The 22,749-nt window shown below is 47.3% G+C and overlaps 1 protein-coding gene across 2 annotated transcripts in view; it reads left to right on the top strand.

The window, feature by feature from the left end:
- Positions 1-22,749, top strand: part of TCERG1 (transcription elongation regulator 1) — a 737,036-nt gene that overhangs the window by 493,850 nt on the left and 220,437 nt on the right. For both annotated transcript variants that reach the window (XM_069244676.1, XM_069244675.1), the window contains exon 12: positions 19,402-19,537. In XM_069244676.1, the coding sequence (XP_069100777.1) occupies positions 19,402-19,537 (136 nt within the window). The remainder of the gene's footprint in view (positions 1-19,401; positions 19,538-22,749) is intronic.

Below are 22,749 nucleotides of genomic sequence, written 5' to 3'. Positions count from 1 at the left end.
ACAGCGGAGTGAACATTGCACAATGTAGTTAGATTCTGCAACAGTCCTCACAGCCACTCTTGATCTCTGTTTAGTGTCTTCCTGTAGAGAAGAAACTTGCTCACCACCTGGTGGCAGATGAACCACATTGTACTGGAGTCTGGCTCCAGCAGGCCTCCCCCTGCATCCAGACCCCTACAAGCCCTTCTTGATCTGAACAAAGAAACCGCACCAGTCCACAGCATCTAGGAAAAGGGGGTGCTGTGTGACATTTGCAGTCATTACCCTAAGCCCACAGAATGGCTAACAGCACTTGGGGCCACAGAGTAATCTTGAAAAGGAAAAGTGCACCACATACGTGTGCAGACCAAAGATCCATGCAACAGAAAGAGCGCTAATTGGGCAAACTGTGAATTCAAGCAGGGAAGGGATCACTCTGGTGAAGAAGCACAGAGGATTCATAAGAGTTTTCATTCTTGGCTGCTCAGCAGCCATCTAAGTGATGAGAATCCTCTTGTGCTTTAGGACTGTTTTAGAATTATCAATTCGGTAGTAAGGCCCGTCATTTTGGGCTTCATGTACCAAAAGGCTCTTAACAATGCTTGTGAACCAGTGCAATTTCACATTGCTCCAAATCCCTTGTGAGAGTTGAAAAAATGTTCCCAACTCATAAGTGGTTTGGTAGCTTTTTCCAAACTGGAGACAGATATGAAAGAGGCCTTCCCTTGTTTTTGTATAGAAAAGGAATAGGTTTGTGGTTTGTGACCAGTTGTGGTCCCAAAATATTGCAAAGATGGCACCTCTCATGTTGGGATGGTAAATTAATAAAGTGGAAGATTTGCTATAAATGTTTGTTCCCAATCAGGAATCATTTTTGTTTTTATTTAAATAAGAACCAGTATGTTGGCATGGGCTGATTTTAGTCAAGCAACTGCATGGATGGCGGTCGTCTGTTTCTTGTGGCCCACAGTCCTAGCATTCTCTGCCATTCACAGGTGGTTGTAAATTGTGAATTGCCAAATCAATATACATTAGGCAGGGTATTTTTTGAACGGGCATTGTGACCTGTTAGTACATACTGTACATCTCAAACCAGTGGTGTTGCGTTTTGCTCATCCCTGAATTCAGAGCTGGGATAGTTCCTCAGTTCCGATCCTTTCAGTTCTTAGCGCAAATGTAGTTTGATTCAGTGTTGTTTTGGGCTGCTGAGACGTACAATAGAGAAATTTATAATGCTTACCTCTGGGTTCTGCTTTAAAATATTTTCCATTTTGTTCTCTTGCCCTTTATGTGCATAGGCGTAATGAGTGGTTTAGCAACGGTTTTTATGTCACGGACTAAAACTAATGCTTCATTCCCATTGCAACGCTTTCTTTAGATTCTTTTTACTTAAGATGTTTTATTTATATTCATTGTCTGCAGTGTTTATTTCTTGCTTAGACTAATCTGTCTTAACTTTCTTTCCCACAAATGACTGTGGCTCGAGGAAGCTGTGGTCTGGTGTGGCTAGCTGTTATTCTGCTATAAAATATCTGATTTTATCATCAAATTCTACGGCAGGTTCATGTATACATGTGAAAGGATGTTCCTCTCATTCCTGCCTCTCCTACCCATTTAAACCAGGCTCAAGGTATACCATTAACGCCTTTTTTGATTGAATGCCTACTCCACTTTTTGTGTTCAGTATAAAGCACTGAGTTCATGCTAAATTAAGCAGCAGAAAGTTGAAGAAAACTGTAGTGCATTAAGTTAAAAAGAATTGCTGTTTCATGACTGTTTGAATCCATTTTCAATCAGAACGCTACATTTCGTAAATTTCAGAGTTTTTAACAAAGTATTACAAGTTTTACAGGTCATTTGAGATGTCTTTTCCTTTTGTTAAAACAAATGTAAAAAAAAAAAATGAAGTAAACGTATTTTCTGTGACTAAATCATGTCCACCTTTTATTTGTTGGCTCTAGTGTTTGATAATTGTTTTGAGCATTTGTTTGAGTTAACTAATTTGCAAAACAGTGGGTTCAGCATTAATTATTAACCATTAATCGCTAGAAAACCCTAGTTGATGGTTTCACTTATTTGCACTGCTTTCATTCTCAACTTGTAAACATAGCAACATGTCTATTTTTACATATACCATATCATATCCCAAAAGTGTGTAATCGCCTATCTAGTGTCTCACCCTTGCCTAATTTACTAGCTGATTGCGGCCTTCTTATCAAAATTCTAAAGTAACCTTTTCACTTGGGTTAAATTTTGCCTTCATGGAAGTCTTTGTGAACTGAGCACAATCACCACTCAGCCCTTGGAGAAACCATACTTCATTGGAGCAGTTCTTGAATTGGTCCGGGATAAGTTAGTCTCATGACAGTTATCCATGGCCTGAAGGTCATTGCACTAAGGTTTTCTTGCTTAGCCAAAACTTGGTCTAATAATTTCATGGAGAGATTTGGCCTTATGTGTTAAATGTTTTCATTGTGTATCAGAGATGCAGCTTTAGCTGTCCTCTTACTGATAGCCTGTTCTTTGAAAACTAATTGTCTTTAAATGCATTTCCTTAAGGCGCCCACTCTTTATCTTTGTTGACTACCATGTTTACATCATCATTCTAGAGTCACTGATTCTGTAGGTTTGAAGTCCCTCTCCAATGGAATGTGGTGCTGTTCTGCACAGATGCCAACAAGAGGAGCATGAATTGTATTTGCTTTGCCAACACGCATGATGGGACTGGGCTTTATACTGAAGTATGTCTCATGCAGTTGCTACTGACAACCTAGTACTCAAATATGAAATAAGGTGCTTCAAAGTCATGTTCATCACTAAGTCTGAAACGCGATTTCATGTGGAGTTGGAGCTACCGTTTTCACTTAAATATATATGCTTCAGTAAACTACTCCAGTGCACGTTTCATTTCTCTTGGCTCCTTCCACTCTTTTTTTTCTGGGCACTTCACCTTGCCTAGTTATTAAATAGTCACCAATAATCACTAGTGGACGTAGACTTGGAGCATTCTATTTATTTCTTTAATTTGTTTCTCATTAACAATGGGCAAATTCTTGCATCTATGTCGACAGCCTTGTTATTGAACAAGGAATGTTCTTTGCTTTCATCCTTTAACTTAAGAATTTAACCATATAGTAGCTGAAGTTTTACAACTACATGAATCTGTCGGACAACAAAATTACTGTTCAGAAATCTACAACACTCAATTAGGTCACATTATGGAAGTAAATTGTTTTTGTTGTAATGGGCACCAGATCATGAACCTCTCCTTTTTCACTGTGAAGGTTTTCAAGTAGACTTACTGTTTTTCAAGATTTGTCTGACATCGAGGTTGGTAAAAGCAATCGTGCATAATCTTTCTACAGAGCTTGTTTTAGGCTAAATGTTTAAATGATGTCAAATGTTTCACTCATACTCATTTTTAAATGTACGGCTAATGAGTGCATGTTTCAGAGGCCGTATTTCCCCACCTAAAATAGTCTATTACATAACAAAATAATTCATCATCTGAGGGCCCCTTTTTTTCCTCCTTTATAATTTGCTCAGGCACTGGTGAAGAGGATGGGGGTAGAGCTTGACATAGCTGTATGATCACATACCTTTCCAGTAACTTAAGTTATCTTGTATTACATGTCTTTCAAGCCCCACACCTCATCTTTAAGCACACGGCCCAACAATTACAAATGTGTTCTGGTCTGTGGATGTTAAAGTCGGGAATAGTGAATTACATTTTAAAAAGAGCCAGTGTGATAGAAGGTTTTACATTAATTTACCTTCTGCTCAACCATATATACATCTGGCAAATTCCTGTTAGACTCATCATAGCACTCATTTTGCATGTTCAAAATGGGAGAGATTAAAAATGCTGAATAAACAGGTGAGTAGCTTGTTTCACTATGTAAATGAAGAAGACAACCAGAGGGTTACACCCTCCCACCAGCACATCCTACTTGAAAAGTTCTTACAATATTCCTTGACAAAATTACACCACTGTGGCAGTGCTTAATAGGCATCCATATATTTCTTCACAAAGTTCATCAGACATCTCTAATATTTAAAAGGGTACTGGAATGACCATTGCTTCATCCTTTAATTCTTCAAATATCTTTTAGATGATTGCTGCACATGTTCCTGTTACCACTTTCATGCCTATCTTTTTTTAAAGTTACTTAATGTTTAGGATTCTTCTCAGACTTTTTTGATAATACAAACAGTTCTTAACTGCCTTCAAATACTCAAGGGTTTTGAGCAACAAATTCACCTTTAATACCACTAATGTCCCCTGTTTAAACAAAAGGAAAAGCGGTGCAGTGTTCAGAAACGGTCTTTTTTGAAAGTATAAGTTCGATGGCATCTGTCGCTGTAGATACGCATGTTTTGCAATAGCTCGCCATCTGGTGTTGGGCCGGAGTGTTACAAGTTGTTTTTCTTCGAAGAAGTCTTTCGAGTCACGGGACCGAGTGACTCCTCCTTTTGTCTCCATTGCGCATGGGCGTCGACTCCATCTTCGATTGTTTTTTTTCCGCCATCGGGTTCGGACGTGTTCCTGTCGCTCCGAGTTTCGGAACGGAAAGATAGCTAATTTCGGAAGATTTTCGTCGGTATTGTTGCGTTCGGGATCGGCGTAGTTAGATTCAACACCGCGTCGAAGGATCGAAGAGCTCCGGTGCCCTTCGGGGGTAGTTTTTTTCGATCCCCCGTCGGGGCCTGGTCGGCCCGACCGCGTGCTGAAGAACGCCGATGGAACGGACCCCGTTCCGTTTCTGCCCCAAATGCCACAATAAATACCCCTATACAGACCAACACTTGGTCTGTAACCTGTGCCTGTCACCTGAGCACAGTGAAGACACCTGCGAGGCCTGTCGTGCGTTCCGGTCCCAAAAAACACTCCGAGACCGTCGAGCCAGAAGACTTCAGATGGCGTCCGCGCCGACAGCCCACCGAGAGTTCGAGGAACAAGAAGAGGAAGGTACCTTCTCGATCCAAGACTCCGACTCCGAAGGATTCGACGATACACAAACCGTGAGTAAGACGTCGAAAACCACACAGAGGAAGATTTACAAGGCCCAGGGGACGCCACTGCCACCAGGCCATGGCTCCAACCATAAATTCGGTGACCGACCGTCGGCACCGAAAAAGGCCCAAACAGTGCCGAGATCGTCCGACTCCGGTCGAGACACCGGCACGCAGCCTTCTCGGGACCGAGAAAGTGCTGGAGACAAGCCTCGACACCGAGATGCCGGTGTAGACACGGCTCGACGCCGAGACAGCGGCCCCGAAGAGGATCGGCGCCGACAGGTTTCGGCTCCGAAAATGAAAAAAGTCACCTCGGAGCCGAAAAAGAACGCAGACAGGGTTTCGGTCCCGAAACAAACTGCAACCGACCCAGCTTCAGGCTCTTATACAGAAGAGCACTCGCTAACCTCCCAAATGCAAAAGCATAGGTTTGAGGAAGAGCTACAATCAACTGATGTGGACCATACGCAAAAGCGTATTTTCATACAGCAGGGGACAGGAAAAATAAGCACCCTTCCCCCTATTAGAAGAAAGAGAAGGTTGGAGTTCCAAACTGAACAGACACCACAACCAAAAGTGGTGAAAAGAGTTACCCCACCACCCTCTCCTCCGCCCGTGATTAACGTCTCACCAGCACAAACTCCATCACACTCCCCAGCTCACACCACCATAAGCCAGGGTGACCAAGATCAAGACGCATGGGACCTATACGACGCCCCAGTGTCAGATAACAGTCCGGAGGCATACCCTACGAAGCCATCTCCACCAGAGGACAGCACCGCGTATTCTCAAGTGGTGGCTAGAGCAGCACAATTTCACAACGTAAGCCTCCACTCAGAAGAGGTCGAGGATGATTTTTTATTCAACATACTCTCCTCCACCCACAGCTCATACCAAAGCCTGCCTATGCTCCCTGGTATGCTCCGGCACGCAAAAGAAATCTTTAAGGAGCTGGTCAAAAGTAGGGCAATCACACCAAGGGTGGAAAAAAAGTATAAGGCGCCTCCTACAGACCCGGTTTTCATCACTACACAGCTGCCACCAGACTCTGTCGTTGTAGGAGCAGCTAGGAAAAGGGCCAACTCCCACACATCTGGAGATGCACCACCCCCAGATAAAGAAAGCCGCAAGTTCGATGCAGCTGGTAAGAGAGTCGCAGCACAAGCTGCAAACCAGTGGCGCATCGCGAACTCCCAGGCACTACTTGCGCGCTATGACAGAGCCCACTGGGACGAGATGCAACATCTCATTGAACATCTGCCCAAGGACTTACAAAATAGGGCAAAACAAGTGGTTGAGGAGGGACAGACCATTTCCAACAACCAGATCCGCTCCTCCATGGACGCTGCAGATACAGCTGCACGGACAATTAATACATCTAACTATCAGAAGGCATGCATGGCTCCGAACGTCTGGATTTAAACCAGAGATTCAACAAGCAGTTCTCAATATGCCTTTTAACGAAAAAGAACTGTTCGGTCCAGAAGTGGACACAGCGATTGAGAAACTCAAAAAAGATACGGACACTGCCAAAGCCATGGGCGCACTCTACTCCCCGCAGAGCAGAGGGAATTACAGCACATTCCGTAAAACACCCTTTAGAGGGGGGTTTCGGGGTCAGAGCACACAAGCCAGCACCTCACAAGCAACACCGTCCAGTTACCAGGGACAGTATAGAGGAGGTTTTCGGGGACAATATAGAGGAGGGCAATTCCCTAGGAATAGAGGAAGATTTCAGAGCCCCAAAACCCCTACTACTAAACAGTGACTCACATGTCACTCACCCCCTCCACACAACACCAGTGGGGGGAAGAATAAGTCATTATTACAAAGCATGGGAGGAAATCACTACAGACACTTGGGTTCTAGCAATTATCCAACATGGTTATTGCATAGAACTTCTACAATTCCCTCCAAACATACCACCAAAAGCACAAAATTTGACAACACATCATTCCAATCTCCTGGAGATAGAAGTGCAGGCACTATTGCAAAAGAATGCAATCGAATTAGTGCCAAACACACAAATAAACACAGGAGTTTACTCACTGTACTTTCTGATACCAAAGAAGGACAAAACGCTGAGACCAATCCTAGACCTCAGAGTAGTGAACACTTTCATCAAATCAGACCACTTTCACATGGTCACACTACAAGAAGTATTGCCATTGCTAAAACTACACGACTACATGGCAACTTTAGACCTCAAGGATGCTTATTTCCATATACCAATACACCCATCGCACAGGAAATACCTAAGGTTTGTATTCAAGGGAATACATTACCAATTCAAGGTACTGCCTTTCGGATTAACAAACGCACCAAGAGTCTTTACCAAATGTCTAGCGGTAGTCGCTGCACACATAAGAAGGCAGCAAATACATGTGTTCCCATATCTAGACGACTGGCTAATCAAGGCCCATTCGTTAATAGAGTGCTCAAATCACACAAATCATATCATACAAACCCTCTTCAAACTAGGGTTCACCGTCAACTTCACAAAATCCAAAATTCTGCCGCGCAAGGTACAACAATACCTGGGAGCCATAATAGACACATCAAAAGGAGTACCCACTCCAAGTCCACAAAGAACTCAAAATTTCAACACCATCATACAACGCATGTATCCAACACAAAGGATACAAGCAAAGATGGTACTACAACTCCTAGGCATGATGTCTTCATGCATAGCCATTGTCCCAAACGCAAGACTGCACATGAGGCCCTTACAACAGTGCCTAGCATCACAATGGTCACAAGCACAGGGTCACCTTCTAGATCTGGTGTTAATAGACCGCCAAACTTACCTCTCGCTTCTGTGGTGGAACAACATAAATTTAAACAAAGGGCGGCCTTTCCAAGACCCAGTGCCACAATACGTAATAACAACAGATGCTTCCATGACAGGGTGGGGAGCACACCTCGATCAACACAGCATACAAGGACAATGGAACGTACATCAAACAAAACTGCATATAAATCACCTAGAACTTCTAGCAGTTTTTCAAGCACTAAAAGCTTTCCAACCAATAATGGTTCACAAATACATTCTCGTCAAAACAGACAACATGACAACAATGTATTATCTAAACAAGCAAGGGGGGACGCACTCCACGCAGTTAAGCCTGCTAGCACAAAAGATTTGGCGTTGGGCAATTCACAACCAAATTCGCCTAATAGCACAATTTATACCAGGGATCCAAAATCAACTCGCAGACAATCTCTCTCGAGATCACCAACAGGTCCACGAATGGGAAATTCACCCCCAAATTCTGAACACTTATTTCAAACTCTGGGGAACACCTCAGATAGACTTGTTTGCGACAAAGGAGAACGCAAAATGGCAAAACTTCGCATCCAGATACCCACACAAACAGTCCCAAGGCAATGCCCTATGGATGAACTGGTCAGGGATATTTGCTTACGTTTTTCCTCCTCTCCCTCTCCTTCCTTACCTGGTAAACAAACTCAGTCAAAACAAACTCAAACTCATATTGATAGCACCAACTTGGGCAAGGCAACCCTGGTACACAACGCTGCTAGACCTATCAGTAGTACCCTACATCAAATTGCCCAACAGGCCAGATCTGTTGACACAACACAACCAAAAGATCAGACACCCAGATCCAGCATCGCTGAATCTAGCAATCTGGCTCCTGAAATCCTAGAATTCGGGCACTTACAACTTACCCAAGAATGTATGGAAGTCCTAAAACAAGCCAGAAGGCCATCCACCAGGCACTGCTATGCAAGTAAATGGAAGAGGTTTGTTTGCTACTGCCATATTAATCAAATACAACCATTACACACAACTCCAGAACATGTAGTGGGTTACTTGCTTCACTTACAAAAATCTAACCTGGCTTTCTCTTCCATTAAAATACACCTTGCAGCAATATCTGCATACCTGCAGACTACCTATTCAACTTCCCTATATAAGATACCAGTCATTAAAGCATTCATGGAGGGCCTTAGGAGAATTATACCACCAAGAACACCACCTGTTCCTTCATGGAACCTAAATGTTGTCCTAACTAGACTTATGGGTCCACCTTTTGAACCCATGCACTCCTGCGAAATACAGTTCCTAACCTGGAAGGTGGCATTTCTCATCGCCATTACTTCCCTAAGAAGAGTAAGCGAGATTCAGGCGTTTACAATACAGGAACCTTTTATACAACTACACAAGAATAAGGTTGTCCTAAGGACCAATCCTAAATTTTTGCCAAAGGTTATTTCACCGTTCCATCTAAATCAAACAGTGGAACTTCCAGTGTTCTTTCCACAGCCAGATACCGTAGCTGAAAGGGCACTACATACATTAGATGTCAAAAGAGCATTGATGTATTACATTGACAGAACAAAGAACATCAGAAAGACTAAACAACTATTTATTGCATTTCAAAAACCTCATGCAGGAAACCCAATATCAAAACAAGGTATAGCCAGATGGATAGTTAAATGCATCCAAATCTGCTACCTTAAAGCTAAACGACAGCTGCCCATTACACCAAGGGCACACTCAACCAGAAAGAAAGGTGCTACCATGGCCTTTCTAGGAAACATCCCAATGCAAGAAATATGTAAGGCAGCCACATGGTCTACGCCTCACACATTCACCAAGCACTACTGTGTAGACGTGTTATCCGCACAACAAGCCACAGTAGGTCAAGCCGTAATAAGAACATTATTTCAGACTACTTCCACTCCTACAGGCTGATCCACCGCTTTTGGGGAGATAACTGCTTACTAGTCTATGCAAAACATGCGTATCTACAGCCACAGATGCCATCGAACTGAAAATGTCACTTACCCAGTGTACATCTGTTCGTGGCATCAGTCGCAGTAGATTCGCATGTGCCCACCCGCCTCCCCGGGAGCCTGTAGCAGTTTGGAAGTTACCTTCAACTATTTGTATATGTATCATCTCAACCTTAAATAGGTGCATACTTAGTCACTCCATTGCATGGGCACTATTACTACAATTCAACTCCTACCTCACCCTCTGCGGGGAAAAACAATCGAAGATGGAGTCGACGCCCATGCGCAATGGAGACAAAAGGAGGAGTCACTCGGTCCCGTGACTCGAAAGACTTCTTCGAAGAAAAACAACTTGTAACACTCCGGCCCAACACCAGATGGCGAGCTATTGCAAAACATGCGAATCTACTGCGACTGATGCCACGAACAGATGTACACTGGGTAAGTGACATTTTCATTCCAAACCTTAATCATGGCTTTGAGATTTGAGAGATTTTATAGCATCCTGCACATAGAGCATTTCACGAGCAAGATAGAAGATGAAAGTACTCAGCTGCCAGAGACAGGAAAACTTTCAAAAAGTTTTGCTATTTCTGCCACCTCACAGTTCTGGCCTTGTCTGCTTCATAACCACTCATGATCGTTTGAGATATCCCTGCTAGGAGCTCACGTTTTAATCTAATTTAAATACAGGTAGGATGTATCAGCCATTCACCCTTTTGTCCAAAGATAACCAGTTATCTCTCATTAACATTTGTGACTGGAATAATGTTTATTTCCTTAATGGTTTTCATCACACTTGTCCTTTGGGTGTGTTTCTATGTTGACAGCAGCACTTTGATGTACTTTGTGAATGAATGCTATTGCCTAGCTCTGTGCAGGGTAACTGGTCAAATCTCAACTCTGGTGCTCAACAGTTCATTTGTTGTTATTGCTATCAATTGTTAATGAGCATTTTAGAGGCATACCAACCCTCATGGATTAAAAACAGACTCTAGGCACATCAGTACTCAAAATCTTTTTCATAAGATACTTTTAAGAATGCCCCTTTTAGACACGATTTGCAGGAGCTTTGTGGTCACACTGACGAGCACCCACATTCTGGATTCCTTGATTACTGGATTACTTGAGAAATTCCTTTATGCTTTTAGCTTGTATCCAGTCAGCTGTATGATAAGTGCAGTGTGACTTTATTCTTTTCTCACAGTGATGTTAGTATAGATGGAGTGCTGTTGCACATAAGGCGCCTGTAGCAAGAGGCACTGCTCATGCTAAGAAGACATGTCTTTATTCTCTGGTGCAAATACCTGTGGTTAGAGGCATGGTTCATGGGCATTGGCCATGCAATTCACACATGTGGCTAGGTCAAGTGGAATGGACATACTTAAGCGGCAGAAATGTTTTATGCTCTAAAAATTGCGTTTGATATAGTGTGACAGGATGGATGCTTTAATGATCATTTGTTCAAGAGCCACACTTTTATGTTCGACAGTGAAGGAAAAAGATGTAGAGCATTTCATTCTATCTGAAAAAAGGTCACTAGCTGGTAGGAAATGCATTTTTTTTTTTTTTAATTCATAACGTCTATTCCACATTGCGTTCCTGAGCACCACTAAGTAGCAATAAGTTCATACATCTAGCATAACTAAACTTACAGCAGGTACAGACAGGTTGAAAGTACATGGCCAAAGCCATAGGTATGAAGTCCACTGCCAAATTTATTTCTCAACAAAAAGGCAATAATTAGGTGTTTTATATTCCTGTGTTTACTGACATTAATAATATGGCAGTGGCCAGACCTAATTTGACAAGATTCCAGCATGAAAATCTTTTGGGTATTATTGTACTGTATAGGGGAGAAATATATATTTTCTAGCTCATTTAATTGTTGAGTGCACTAATATTTTGATTTGTACCAGAAAGAAGTGTATGGAAATCCTAATCCAAGGACTGTTTGTCCGACTATACCAGGTAGTTCAAAGCACTTGAATAAGGTCTTTAATTTAGGGGCATTGCCACGGTAGCCAACAAGGCGGGTGCATAATTTTGCCGCTCCGGCCCACAAAATCCTCCTTATTACAGTGACTGCAGATGGTGATCAGCGCTGATGAGGCAGGCAACCGCTACAGCACATTCCCACCTCATACTAGGTACCTTGTCCCGCAGATGGTGACGATGCACAGATGAGGCGAGGACAGCAAAAGTTAGGGCCTACACGGCCTGAGACGCCCAGGGCATGGCAGCAGAGAGGAGGAATGGTGGAGGTAAGCGTGCCAGACCCTGAGTGGAGGAGTCGGTGGAGGGCCACTGGGCACCTGACATCGCTGGAAGCCGGAGGCATAGGAAACGGCCTGATTGAGTGGGGCGTCGGTGGGGAGTGCGGAGTCGAATGTTGGGGAGCTCTAGAAGGCCCCAGCATGAGGAGCGACAAAGTGATAGCAGAGACTGAGATGAGCCCGCTTGGACGCTGACAAAGCAAGAAGTGCAGAAGCCTAGCGAAATCCCCCCCCCTTCAGAGCATAGGATCAGCTTGGACCCTAAGGGGCCAAGGTGGGGACTGCATGAGTGATAAGAACTGACCTAGAACTGTTCTTCTCGGTCGCTGCGAGGAGGAAGTTGTTCTGCGGCAGCTGTGTAGATCCCCAACCCCCCCACCCCCGCCCCCCTGGCCCTGAACGGCAGATACTACAAAACTGACTCCCGGAGGGAACAATAGACATAGCACCTGTGACCCCAGATGGTGTTGGCCATGGGGAAATAGAAGCCCAAAGCACCGGGCCACCAGGGACCAACCTCAGAGGACCTGCACAGCACCCCAGCCTCAGAGATGGACAAGGACCCCATGACTGAGGGGATGCGTGACACCCTAAATAAAATACTGGGGGCCATTGAGGACTCTAAGCTCACCCTGCAACATGAGATAGGCAAAGTCACTGTTGAGATGGGTTTGCTGCTTGCGGATCATCTGAGACTTTCGGATAAAGTGTGAGATGTGGTGTCCACGGTCACGGATCGACAGCCATCCCATCTGGCGTTGAAACTCCAGGTATGTCACTTAGGGGAATGCCCAGAGCATAGGGCGGAAGGGGGCAGGCTCTGCAACAATAGCTGTATTATCGGATTGCCAGAGGGAGTGGAAGGGAAAAACATGGAGAATTCTTGGAGCCGTGATTGCAAGCCCTCATGGACAAGGACAGCCTCACGCCCTTCTTTGCTCTCAAGAGGGCACACTGAGTTCTGGCACAGACCTGGTAAGCCGCCCAGACCTGTTGTGGCTAAACTCCTTCATTATCATGACCTGGTATGGAGGGTACATGAAGCTGGCCCCTTTAGAGTCGAGGGATACCAGGCTAGTTTGTTTCCGGACTTTAGAGCAGCTGTGCAGGCCAAACGTGACTCCTCCTAGCGGTGAAAAGAGCGCTTAGGGATAAGGGGATATCTTACCCCCTACTATTCCCCTCTAGATTAAAACTGATGGTGGATGGAACCGCACATTTCTGCCAGGATCCTGGGGATGCATGGGCGTGGCTGGAAGATCACAAATCTGGCACAAATAGATCCCAGGATGCGGTGGTTGTGAATACTGTAGGCAAATGGCTCCCTGTTGCAGTTACCCCCCACTTTTTGCCTGATATTGATGCTGACGTGACTGAGAAGTGTGCTGGGACTCTGCTAACCAGGCCCCAGCACCAGTGCTCTTTCACTAAAAATGTACCATTATTTCCACAATTGGCACACCTCTGACACACAGATAAGTCCCTTGTAAAAGGTACCAGTGGTACCAAGGGCCCTGTGACCAGGGAAGGTGCCTAAGGGCTGCAGCATGTGTTGTGCCACCCTAAGGGACCCCTCACCTAACACATGGACACAGCCAGTGCAGATTTTGTGTGTGGGTGAGGAGAAAAAGTCAAAGTCGACATGGCATCCCCCTCAGGGTACCATGCCCATACCCCACTGCCTGTGGCATAGGTAGGTCACCCCTCTAACAGGCCTTACAGCTCTAAGGCAGGGTGCATTATACCACAGGTGAGGGCATAGCTGCATGAGCATTATGCCCCTACAGTGTCTATGTCCATTCTTAGACATTGTAAGTGCAGGGTAGCCATATTAAGTATATGGTCTGGGAGTTTGTCAAAATGAACTCCACAGTTCCATAATGGCTACACTGAATACTGGGAAGTTTGGTATCAAACGTCCCAGAACAATAAACCCACTCTGATGCCAGTGTTGGATTCATTAAAAAATGCACACAGAGCATCTTAGAGATTCCCCCTGTATGTTACCCAATCCTTCAGTGCAGGACTGACTGGTCTTTGCCGGCCTGCCACTGAGACAAGTTTCTGACCCCCTGGGATGAGAGCCTTTATGCTGTCTGAGGCCAGAAATAAAGCCTGCACTGGGTAGATGTGCTTCACGCCACTCCCCTGCAGGAACTATAACACCTAGCAGTGAGCCTCAAAGGCTCAGGCTTTGTGTTACAATGTCCCAGTGCACTTCAGCTAGTGGAGATGCCTACCCCTCCAGACACAGCCCCCACTTTTGGCAGCAAGTCCAGAGGAGATAATGAGAAAAACAAGGAGGAGTCCACCCACCAGTCGGGACAGCCCCTAATGTGTCCAGAGTTGAGGTGACCCCTGTCTTAAGAAATCCTCCATCTTGGTTTTGATTGATTCCCCCAATAGGAAGAGGGTATAGCCACCCTCCAGGACAGTAGCCATTGCCTACTGCCCCCACACCTAAACACACCCCTAAATTGAGTATTTAGGGGCGACCCAGAACCCAGGAAATCATATTCCTACAACAAGGACTGCAGACCTGAAAGCCCTGCAGAGATGACGGAGACACCAACTGACTTGGCCACAGCCCTACCGACCTGTCTCCAGACTCCAAGAACCTGCACAGCGACGCATCCAGCAGGACCAGCGACCTCTGAGGCCCTGCATCTAAAGGACCAATAACCTCCAGAGAACAGCGGCACTGTTCTGAAACTGCAACAAAGAAGCAACTTTTAAAGAGACTCTGTAAGGAAATGCCTCCTTGGCATGGTTACCCCCTTCCTTTTTGCCTTTTGTTGATGCCAGTTAAGATTGAAAATGTGCTGGGGCCCTGCTAACCAGGCCCCAGCAGCAGTGTTCTTTTCCCCAAACTGTACCTTTGTTCCCACAATTGGCACAGCCCTAGCACCCAGATATGTCCCTTGTAAATGGTACCCCTGGTACCAAGGGCCCTCATGCCATGGAAGGTCTCTAAGGGCTGCAGCATGTCTTATGCCACCCTGTGGACCCCTCACTCAGCACATGCACACTGCCTCACATCTTGTTTGTGCTGGTGGGGAGAAAATGACTAAGTCGACATGGCACTCCCCTCAGTGCCATGCCAACCTCACACTGCCTGTGGCATAGGTAAGTCACCCCTCTAGCAGGCCTTACAGCCCTAAGGCAGGGTGCACTATACCACAGGTGAGGGCATATGTGCATGAGCACTATGTCCCAACAGTGTCTAAGCCAATTCTTAAACATTGTAAGTGCAGCGTAGCCATAAAGAGTCTGTGTGCCAGGGCTGTGCCAATTGTGGAGAGACAGGTACAGTTTTAGGGAAAGAACACAGGTGCTGGGGCCTGGTTAGCAGGGTCCCAGCACCCTTTCAATCATAACTAGCATTAACAAAAGGCAAAAAGTTAGGGGGTAACCATGCCAACAGTGGCAGCTTCCTACAGTCATTCCCACCCAACTGATTCTAACGTAGTGGTAGTGTCGGTCGACCTCGAGAAGGCCTTTGACACAGTGAGATGGGATTATTTGAAATTAGTATGCGCAGGCCTGGGGCTTGGGGCTAGGAGAGGCATGGATTAAATGGTTTAAGTTACTAAATGCCTCCCCAACGGCGAGAGTTAAAACTTAGAGACCTGTTTCTTACTTATACAACATTGAACGGGGGGACCAGGCAAGGGTGCCCACTCTCTCCCTTACAGTTTGCTATAGCGATGGAGCTGCTAGCAGAGCAGAATGGTTCAGGAAGGAGGACGATGGTAGGAGGGATATGTAGAGGATTTACAGAACATATTATATCGCTATATGCAGATGACCTGTCGCTCTATCTGAGAAATGGGGGAACAGGCACTACCCTGGGCGCTCCCGGCTTTGGAGGACTTTGAGCAATACTCGGGCTACACCTCACTAGGAGGAAGATGTGTGTTCCCAGTGGTTGCGGGCACTGTCTCTCACCCTCTACCTTCCCGGCGAATGTTAAATGGGCCCCCCCGAACATTTAAATACCTTGGTATTCAAATTTACCATAATGAGGTTGATATCAGGGAGGGTAACCTGGGTAAAGTTCTCCGGTCCCTCCGGGCCAACTTCGGTTTTTGGCGCTACCTTAACCTGCCCTTTATGGCACGAATTTCCCTCTCTAAGATGATTATGCTCCCGAGACTCCTGTAGTGTTTTTTGTTACTCTACTAGTAACTATCTCGGTGACTTGATTCATGTCCTTGGATACATTTCTCAGGGATCGATTTGGAACTGTGGGCATCACAGGGTTGCACTTGCTACTCTTTGCCTCCCCTCAGTGGCAGGAGGATCGGGAGTCCTAGATTTTGAACTCTTCTACATAGCTGCGCAGCTGCATTGGCTTGCGTGCTGGCTGAACAACTATGGCCTGACCAAACTGGACTAGGACCGTGACGGACAGGGCACAGACATGTTCCTGGTCAGATTGTTTCAGCCGCGACTCAAGACTCCACGGGCTGGGGTTTTCTTGGGTAGGGCCTGGCGTAGATTGCTTAGACGAATGGGAGTCCCAACCCCCTGCGCCCCCGCGATCCCCTTGGTGTGGTCTGCCACTTGGTGAGCCCCCTCGCTGCTTTACGCAAGGACAAATGCTTCCTGGACTACGGCAGGATTGACCTCAGTGGGCGACTATTATACACAGGACAGGTTGTCATCCTTTGTAGATCTCTTTGAGGAGACTGACCTCCCAAGGGTCAGTTTTTGAGATACGAAGCACTGCTTCGTGCTCTGCGGGACTTGTGGGGAGAGGGGACAGAGGAGCCCCCCACCCATGCTGTGCTTCAGACAATGCTTTAGATGGGTGGAGGTTCCCACTTAGTGACAGAGCTAATCAAGGCAGTGATTGAGATGGTGAGTGGGACACTACATTCTCTGAGGGCTTGTGGGGATGCAGACCTGGGCAGTGAGCTGAGGGATGTTGAAAGGGACCGAGTGCTTGCTTATGCATCCCGTGAATCACGGAATACATGCCTTAAACTTATTCTGTTTAATGTCATACATAGAACGTATCTCACCCCCCACAGACTTCAGGCCATAAATGGAGGGGAGCCCCAGACCTGTCCTAGATGATGAGCCCCAGATGCTGATTTTGGCCTCATGACTTGGTTATGTCCCACTCTACCAGCCTATTGGCTGCAGTCATTGCATGCCTTAATCTGACCCTGGATAGGTCCCTACCAATTACCATTGAAGTCTGCGTGATGGGCATGTTGGTTAGAACACCCTCTAAAAAGGTAGGGAACCGATTTATAGATTTGGCTCTGGCACTAGCAAGACGCAGGATAGTGCTGTCTTGGAAAGCCCCTGAGAGACCCCGCCAACTCACATAGATACAGGAGGTCACAGGCTGGGCCTGTGTGCCAGTGTGGAGGAGCGGGCATTAATGAGGGAGGAATCCCAGGGACTTAAATGTCACCCCATTGGCCTACCTCTGGTCAGAAGTAGCAGGCGAGTGGGAATCTATTAATCACGAGGATGATGCTCATATAGGGGCCAGCCCAGAAGCCATGAATGTTGAAGCTTAACGCGGAGGAAGAATACAGGTAGACACACTGAAAATGACTGGCGCAGCAAGTGGGGAGCTTAGGATGGAGCCATGGAATGTCCTGCATGTTATTGTTTTAGGACGCCCTAGAGCACCGAGTAAGGATATACCCCTGCAGCTGAAGTTTATCTCCTGAGCTGTACTTAGTTTGTTGAGATGTAGTTTAATAATATGGATAATAATCCAATACACGTTGAGATATGGCATGGTTATGCTCTGGATGAATGATAGCTCTGCACTAGGGGACGAGACGTTCAACAAATCCAACCCCTCACAGAGGTCCTGAATGCAATTATTGAATGTAATAGCTACAGACCTCTGATAAGGTGCATATGTACTTGATAAGAGCACTAGGTTATGTGTTAAAAACTATCAGAATGAATTGCTGAAAGATCATCACAATTTATGGATATGCCACTGTGAAGCATTATGTGCTGACTGTTAAAATGTATTTAAAATGCAAAAAAACTATCTTTATTAAAAAAGAAAATATATTAAAAAAAGTCTTTAATTTGTTTTACTCACCCACCTTCCTGTGAGGTAAGAATACTTCTTAGACAGACGGACATAAATATTATTTTGACGTGATTTGTGAAACAATCATTCTGATTATGATAAATAACTTGTAAGATGGGAATCAGCTTTATTAATTTGCAGTTACTTGCATTTGATGTCAGTTGCATAATACACTGCTGACTTGTAATACTGTTCATCCTTTGCCTATGTACCTTTGAGCTGTATTAAGTGGTGTAAAAATACTACATAGATAGTTTCATTTATATCTTCTTGAATCCCTCTGTAGTCCAAAACTCAGTCGTAACTGAAGACAAAGCAGAAAGATTGAGGATGACCTTGCTGATAATTTATAGTTTGTACAGATTGACCCTTCTACTTAAGGTGTGGCTTTCACTGTACATCTTTTTGTTTCACAGGCTGTATACGTGAAAAATGATCCACTCTGACTTTAGAACTTAGTGAATTGTATCATTCACTGACTTTCATAGGTTATATCAAAATCTTTTTAGCATTCTACTAACATGACATTTTAGCCACTGGATGACAAATGACTATACAATGTAGGTTCTGCCAGTCTTTCCTCGCATAATTTTGCTCTCTGCACTGAAGTTCATTTTGATCATGTTGATGCAAGGCACCTTGGTAAAATACTCTGTTAAGCTTTGAGATGTACATTTTTGATATCTTTAATGGAAAAGATCTCCCTGTGGTGTTGTAGGGTTTTGGGAATCTGCATTTGGAAACCTCCAGAGTTTGTGATTCCTTGAAAACTAAAAGTAAATTGGACCGTCTCTGGTTGTCAGTTTATGCAGTTACAATTCATCTGGTCCACATCATTGTCAAACTAGACTCCAAGATCATGCTGCTTGAAGGGTGTTTGTTTCAGTTATTTTGCTGACTTAGTAAAAGGTGTGGTAGGATGTCTAGATACTAATATAAATTTCATGGACCACATTTTTTTTAATTAGTATTTTCTTGTTAGGGTAACATTTATCATTTATATCAATAACATCTTTTTTTTCATCTACACTGTAAGGTTCAGTAGTGGATTTACCTAGTATTTTGTCTTCAAGTTGACTTGTGACCATATGACTTTCCCCCACCCACCCACCCCCATCCGTTCCAGGGTGCCTTTTTTGCTGTTTATTGAACTGTTTAATGCTTAGAAGTCAGGGCTTGTTATATCACCCTTGGAGGAACCCTACCATATCATCCCATTGTCCATACAAAGAAATATTGCTTTTTAAAGCTCGTAAATGAGTATATTATATATTTATGTACATTATTGTTTTACAGGAAAGAAGATATCAAGGATCTGGAGTCCGATAAGGAGGCTGCTATGGAGGCTGAAATCAAGGCTGCTAGGGAGAGAGCCATTGTTCCACTGGATGCTCGAATGAAACAGTTCAGAGATATGCTGCTTGAGAGAGGGGTTAGGAAACCATCTTTTAAGATGTATTTGCATCTTTTCAAATTTACTTTGTCATCTCTAGGCCGTGTATGTGCTGGCTCCTCAAGACCTTTTGTTTTCTAACAGTGTCCTTACAGGCCGCCCGTTGTGTTCCATTGGTATTCTCCATTGTCACTCATGTACATGCTTCTTATTGATCAGATACAGTAGACTTCCTTCCTCTTCATGTGTCCGTCCCCTCTAGCATCAACGCATTACTAGTCCTTCTCCGGCTCATTATTTTAGTCTACCTTTTTCTTTGTATTGAAGCACTCTACCATAGTGAACTAGCTGTCTCAATCATGTATTTGACATCCACCATGTTCTTTCCAAGTCTGTTGCTTCATCGCATCCCCCCTTCATCTGTGTTGCTTAAATCCATCTTTCTCACCCACCCACCCTTGTCTGAGTTGATCAATGACCCCTCACACCCACCCACACTCCCCTGGGTTGCTAGACGACCCCAATTGCCCAGGCTGCTTGATCGCCCCGCCCCTCCCTCCCTTCCTTGCCCAGGCTGCTTGATCGCCCCACCCTCCCTTCCTTCCTTGCCCAGGCTGCTTGATCGCCCCACCCTCCCTCCCTTCCTTGCCCAGGCTGCTTGATCGCCCCACCCGCCCTCCCTTGCCCAGGCTGCTTGATCGCCCCACCCGCCCTCCCTTGCCCAGGCTGCTTGATCGCCCCACCCGCCCTCCCTTGCCCAGGCTGCTTGATCGCCCCACCCGCCCTCCCTTGCCCAGGCTGCTTGATCGAGCATACCCTCAGCTTGCTTGATCGAGCATACCCTCAGCTTGCTTGATCGAGCATACCCTCAGCTTGCTTGATCGAGCATACCCTCAGCTTGCTTGATCGAGCATACCCTCAGCTTGCTTGATCGAGCATACCCTCAGCTTGCTTGATCGAGCACACCCTCAGCTTGCTTGATCGAGCACACCCTCAGCTTGCTTGATCGAGCACACCCTCAGCTTGCTTGATCGAGCACACCCTCAGCTTGCTTGATCGAGCACACCCTCAGCTTGCTTGATCGAGCACACCCTCAGCTTGCTTGATCGAGCACACCCTCAGCTTGCTTGATCGAGCACACCCTCAGCTTGCTTGATGGAGCACACCCTCAGCTTGCTTGATGGAGCACACCCTCAGCTTGCTTGATGGAGCACACCCTCAGCTTGCTTGATGGAGCACACCCTCAGCTTGCTTGATGGAGCACACCCTCAGCTTGCTTGATGGAGCACACCCTCAGCTTGCTTGATGGAGCACACCCTCAGCTTGCTTGATGGAGCACACCCTCAGCTTGCTTGATGGAGCACACCCTCAGCTTGCTTGATGGAGCACACCCTCAGCTTGCTTGATGGAGCACACCCTCAGCTTGCTTGATGGAGCACACTCAGCTTGCTTGATGGAGCACACCCTCAGCTTGCTTGATGGAGCACACCCTCAGCTTGCTTGATGGAGCACACCCTCAGCTTGCTTGATTTTGAACATAGCCACTCACCTACCCTCCCTCCCGCGGGTTGCTTGATGTCCCCCCCACCCTCCCTCCCTCGGGTTGCTTGATATCCCCCACCCCACCCTCCCTCCCTCGGGTTGCTTGATGTCCCCCACCCCACCCTCCCTCCCTCGGGTTGCTTGATGTCCCCCACCCCACCCTCCCTCCCTCGGGTTGCTTGATGTCCCCCACCCCACCCTCCCTCCCTCGGGTTGCTTGATGTCCCCCACCCCACCCTCCCTCCCTCGGGTTGCTTGATGTCGTCCCCCCAACACCCTCCCTCCCTCGGGTTGCTTGATGTCGTCCCCCCAACACCCTCCCTCCCTCGGGTTGCTTGATGTCGTCCCCCCAACACCCTCCCTCCCTCGGGTTGCTTGATGTCGTCCCCCCAACACCCTCCCTCCCTCGGGTTGCTTGATGTCCCCCCAACACCCTCCCTCCCTCGGGTTGCTTGTTGTCCCCCTCCCTCCCTCCCACCCTCCCTCCCTCGGGTTGCTTGTTGTTCCCCTCCCTCCCTCCCACCCTCCCTCCCTCGGGTTGCTTGTTGTCCCCCTCCCTCCCACCCTCCCTCCCTCGGGTTGCTTGTTGTCCCCCTCCCTCCCACCCTCCCTCGGGTTGCTTGTTGTCCCCCTCCCCCCCCCACCCTCCCTCCCTCGGGTTGCTTGTTGTCCCCCTCCCCCCCCCCACCCTCCCTCCCTCGGGTTGCTTGATGTCCCCCCCCCCCCACCCTCCCTCGGGTTGCTTGATGTCCCCCCCCCCCCCTCCCTCCCTCGGGTTGCTTGATGTCCCCCCCCCCCCCCCACCCTCCCTCCCTCGGGTTGCTTGATGTCCCCCCCCCCCCCCCACCCTCCCTCCCTCGGGTTGCTTGATGTCCCCCCCCCACCCTCCCTCCCTCGGGTTGCTTGATGTCCCCCCCCCCACCCTCCCTCCCTCGGGTTGCTTGATGTCCCCCCCCCCACCCTCCCTCCCTCGGGTTGCTTGATGTCCCCCCCCCCCCCCCAACCCTCCCTCCCTCGGGTTGCTTGATGTCCCCCCCCCCCAACCCTCCCTCCCTCGGGTTGCTTGATGTCCCCCCCACCCTCCCTCCCTCGGGTTGCTTGATGTCTCCCCCCCCCCCCCCACCCTCCCTCCCTCGGGTTGCTTGATGTCTCCCCCCCCCCCCCCACCCTCCCTCCCTCCCTCGGGTTGCTTGATGTCTCCCCCCACACACTCCCTCCCTCCCTCGGGTTGCTTGATGCCCCCCCCCCCACCCTCCCTCCCTCCCTCGGGTTGCTTGATGTCCCCCCCCCCCACCCTCCCTCCCTCGGGTTGCTTGATGTCCCCCCCCCCCCACCCTCCCTCCCTCCCTCGGGTTGCTTGATGTCCCCCCCCCCCCCCCCCCCCCCACCCACCCTCCCTCCCTCCCTCGGGTTGCTTGATGTCTCCCCCCCCCCCCCCCCCCCGGGTTGCTTGATGTCACCCCCCCGGGTTGCTTGATGTCCCCCCCCCCCCATTCTCCCTCCCTCGGGTTGCTTGATGTCCCCCCCCCCCCCCCCACCCACCCTCGGGTTGCTTGATGTCCCCCCCATCCCTCGGGTTGCTTGATGTCCCCCACCCCACCCTCCCTCCCTCGGGTTGCTTGATGTCCCCCACCCCACCCTCCCTCCCTCGGGTTGCTTGATGTCCCCCACCCCACCCTCCCTCCCTCGGGTTGCTTGATGTCCCCCAC

This window comes from Pleurodeles waltl, chromosome 7 (genome assembly GCF_031143425.1).
Source record: "Pleurodeles waltl isolate 20211129_DDA chromosome 7, aPleWal1.hap1.20221129, whole genome shotgun sequence".
NCBI lineage: Eukaryota > Metazoa > Chordata > Amphibia > Caudata > Salamandridae > Pleurodeles > Pleurodeles waltl.
Note: the sequence above shows the minus strand (reverse complement) of the source record. Positions and strands in the feature narration are given on the sequence as shown.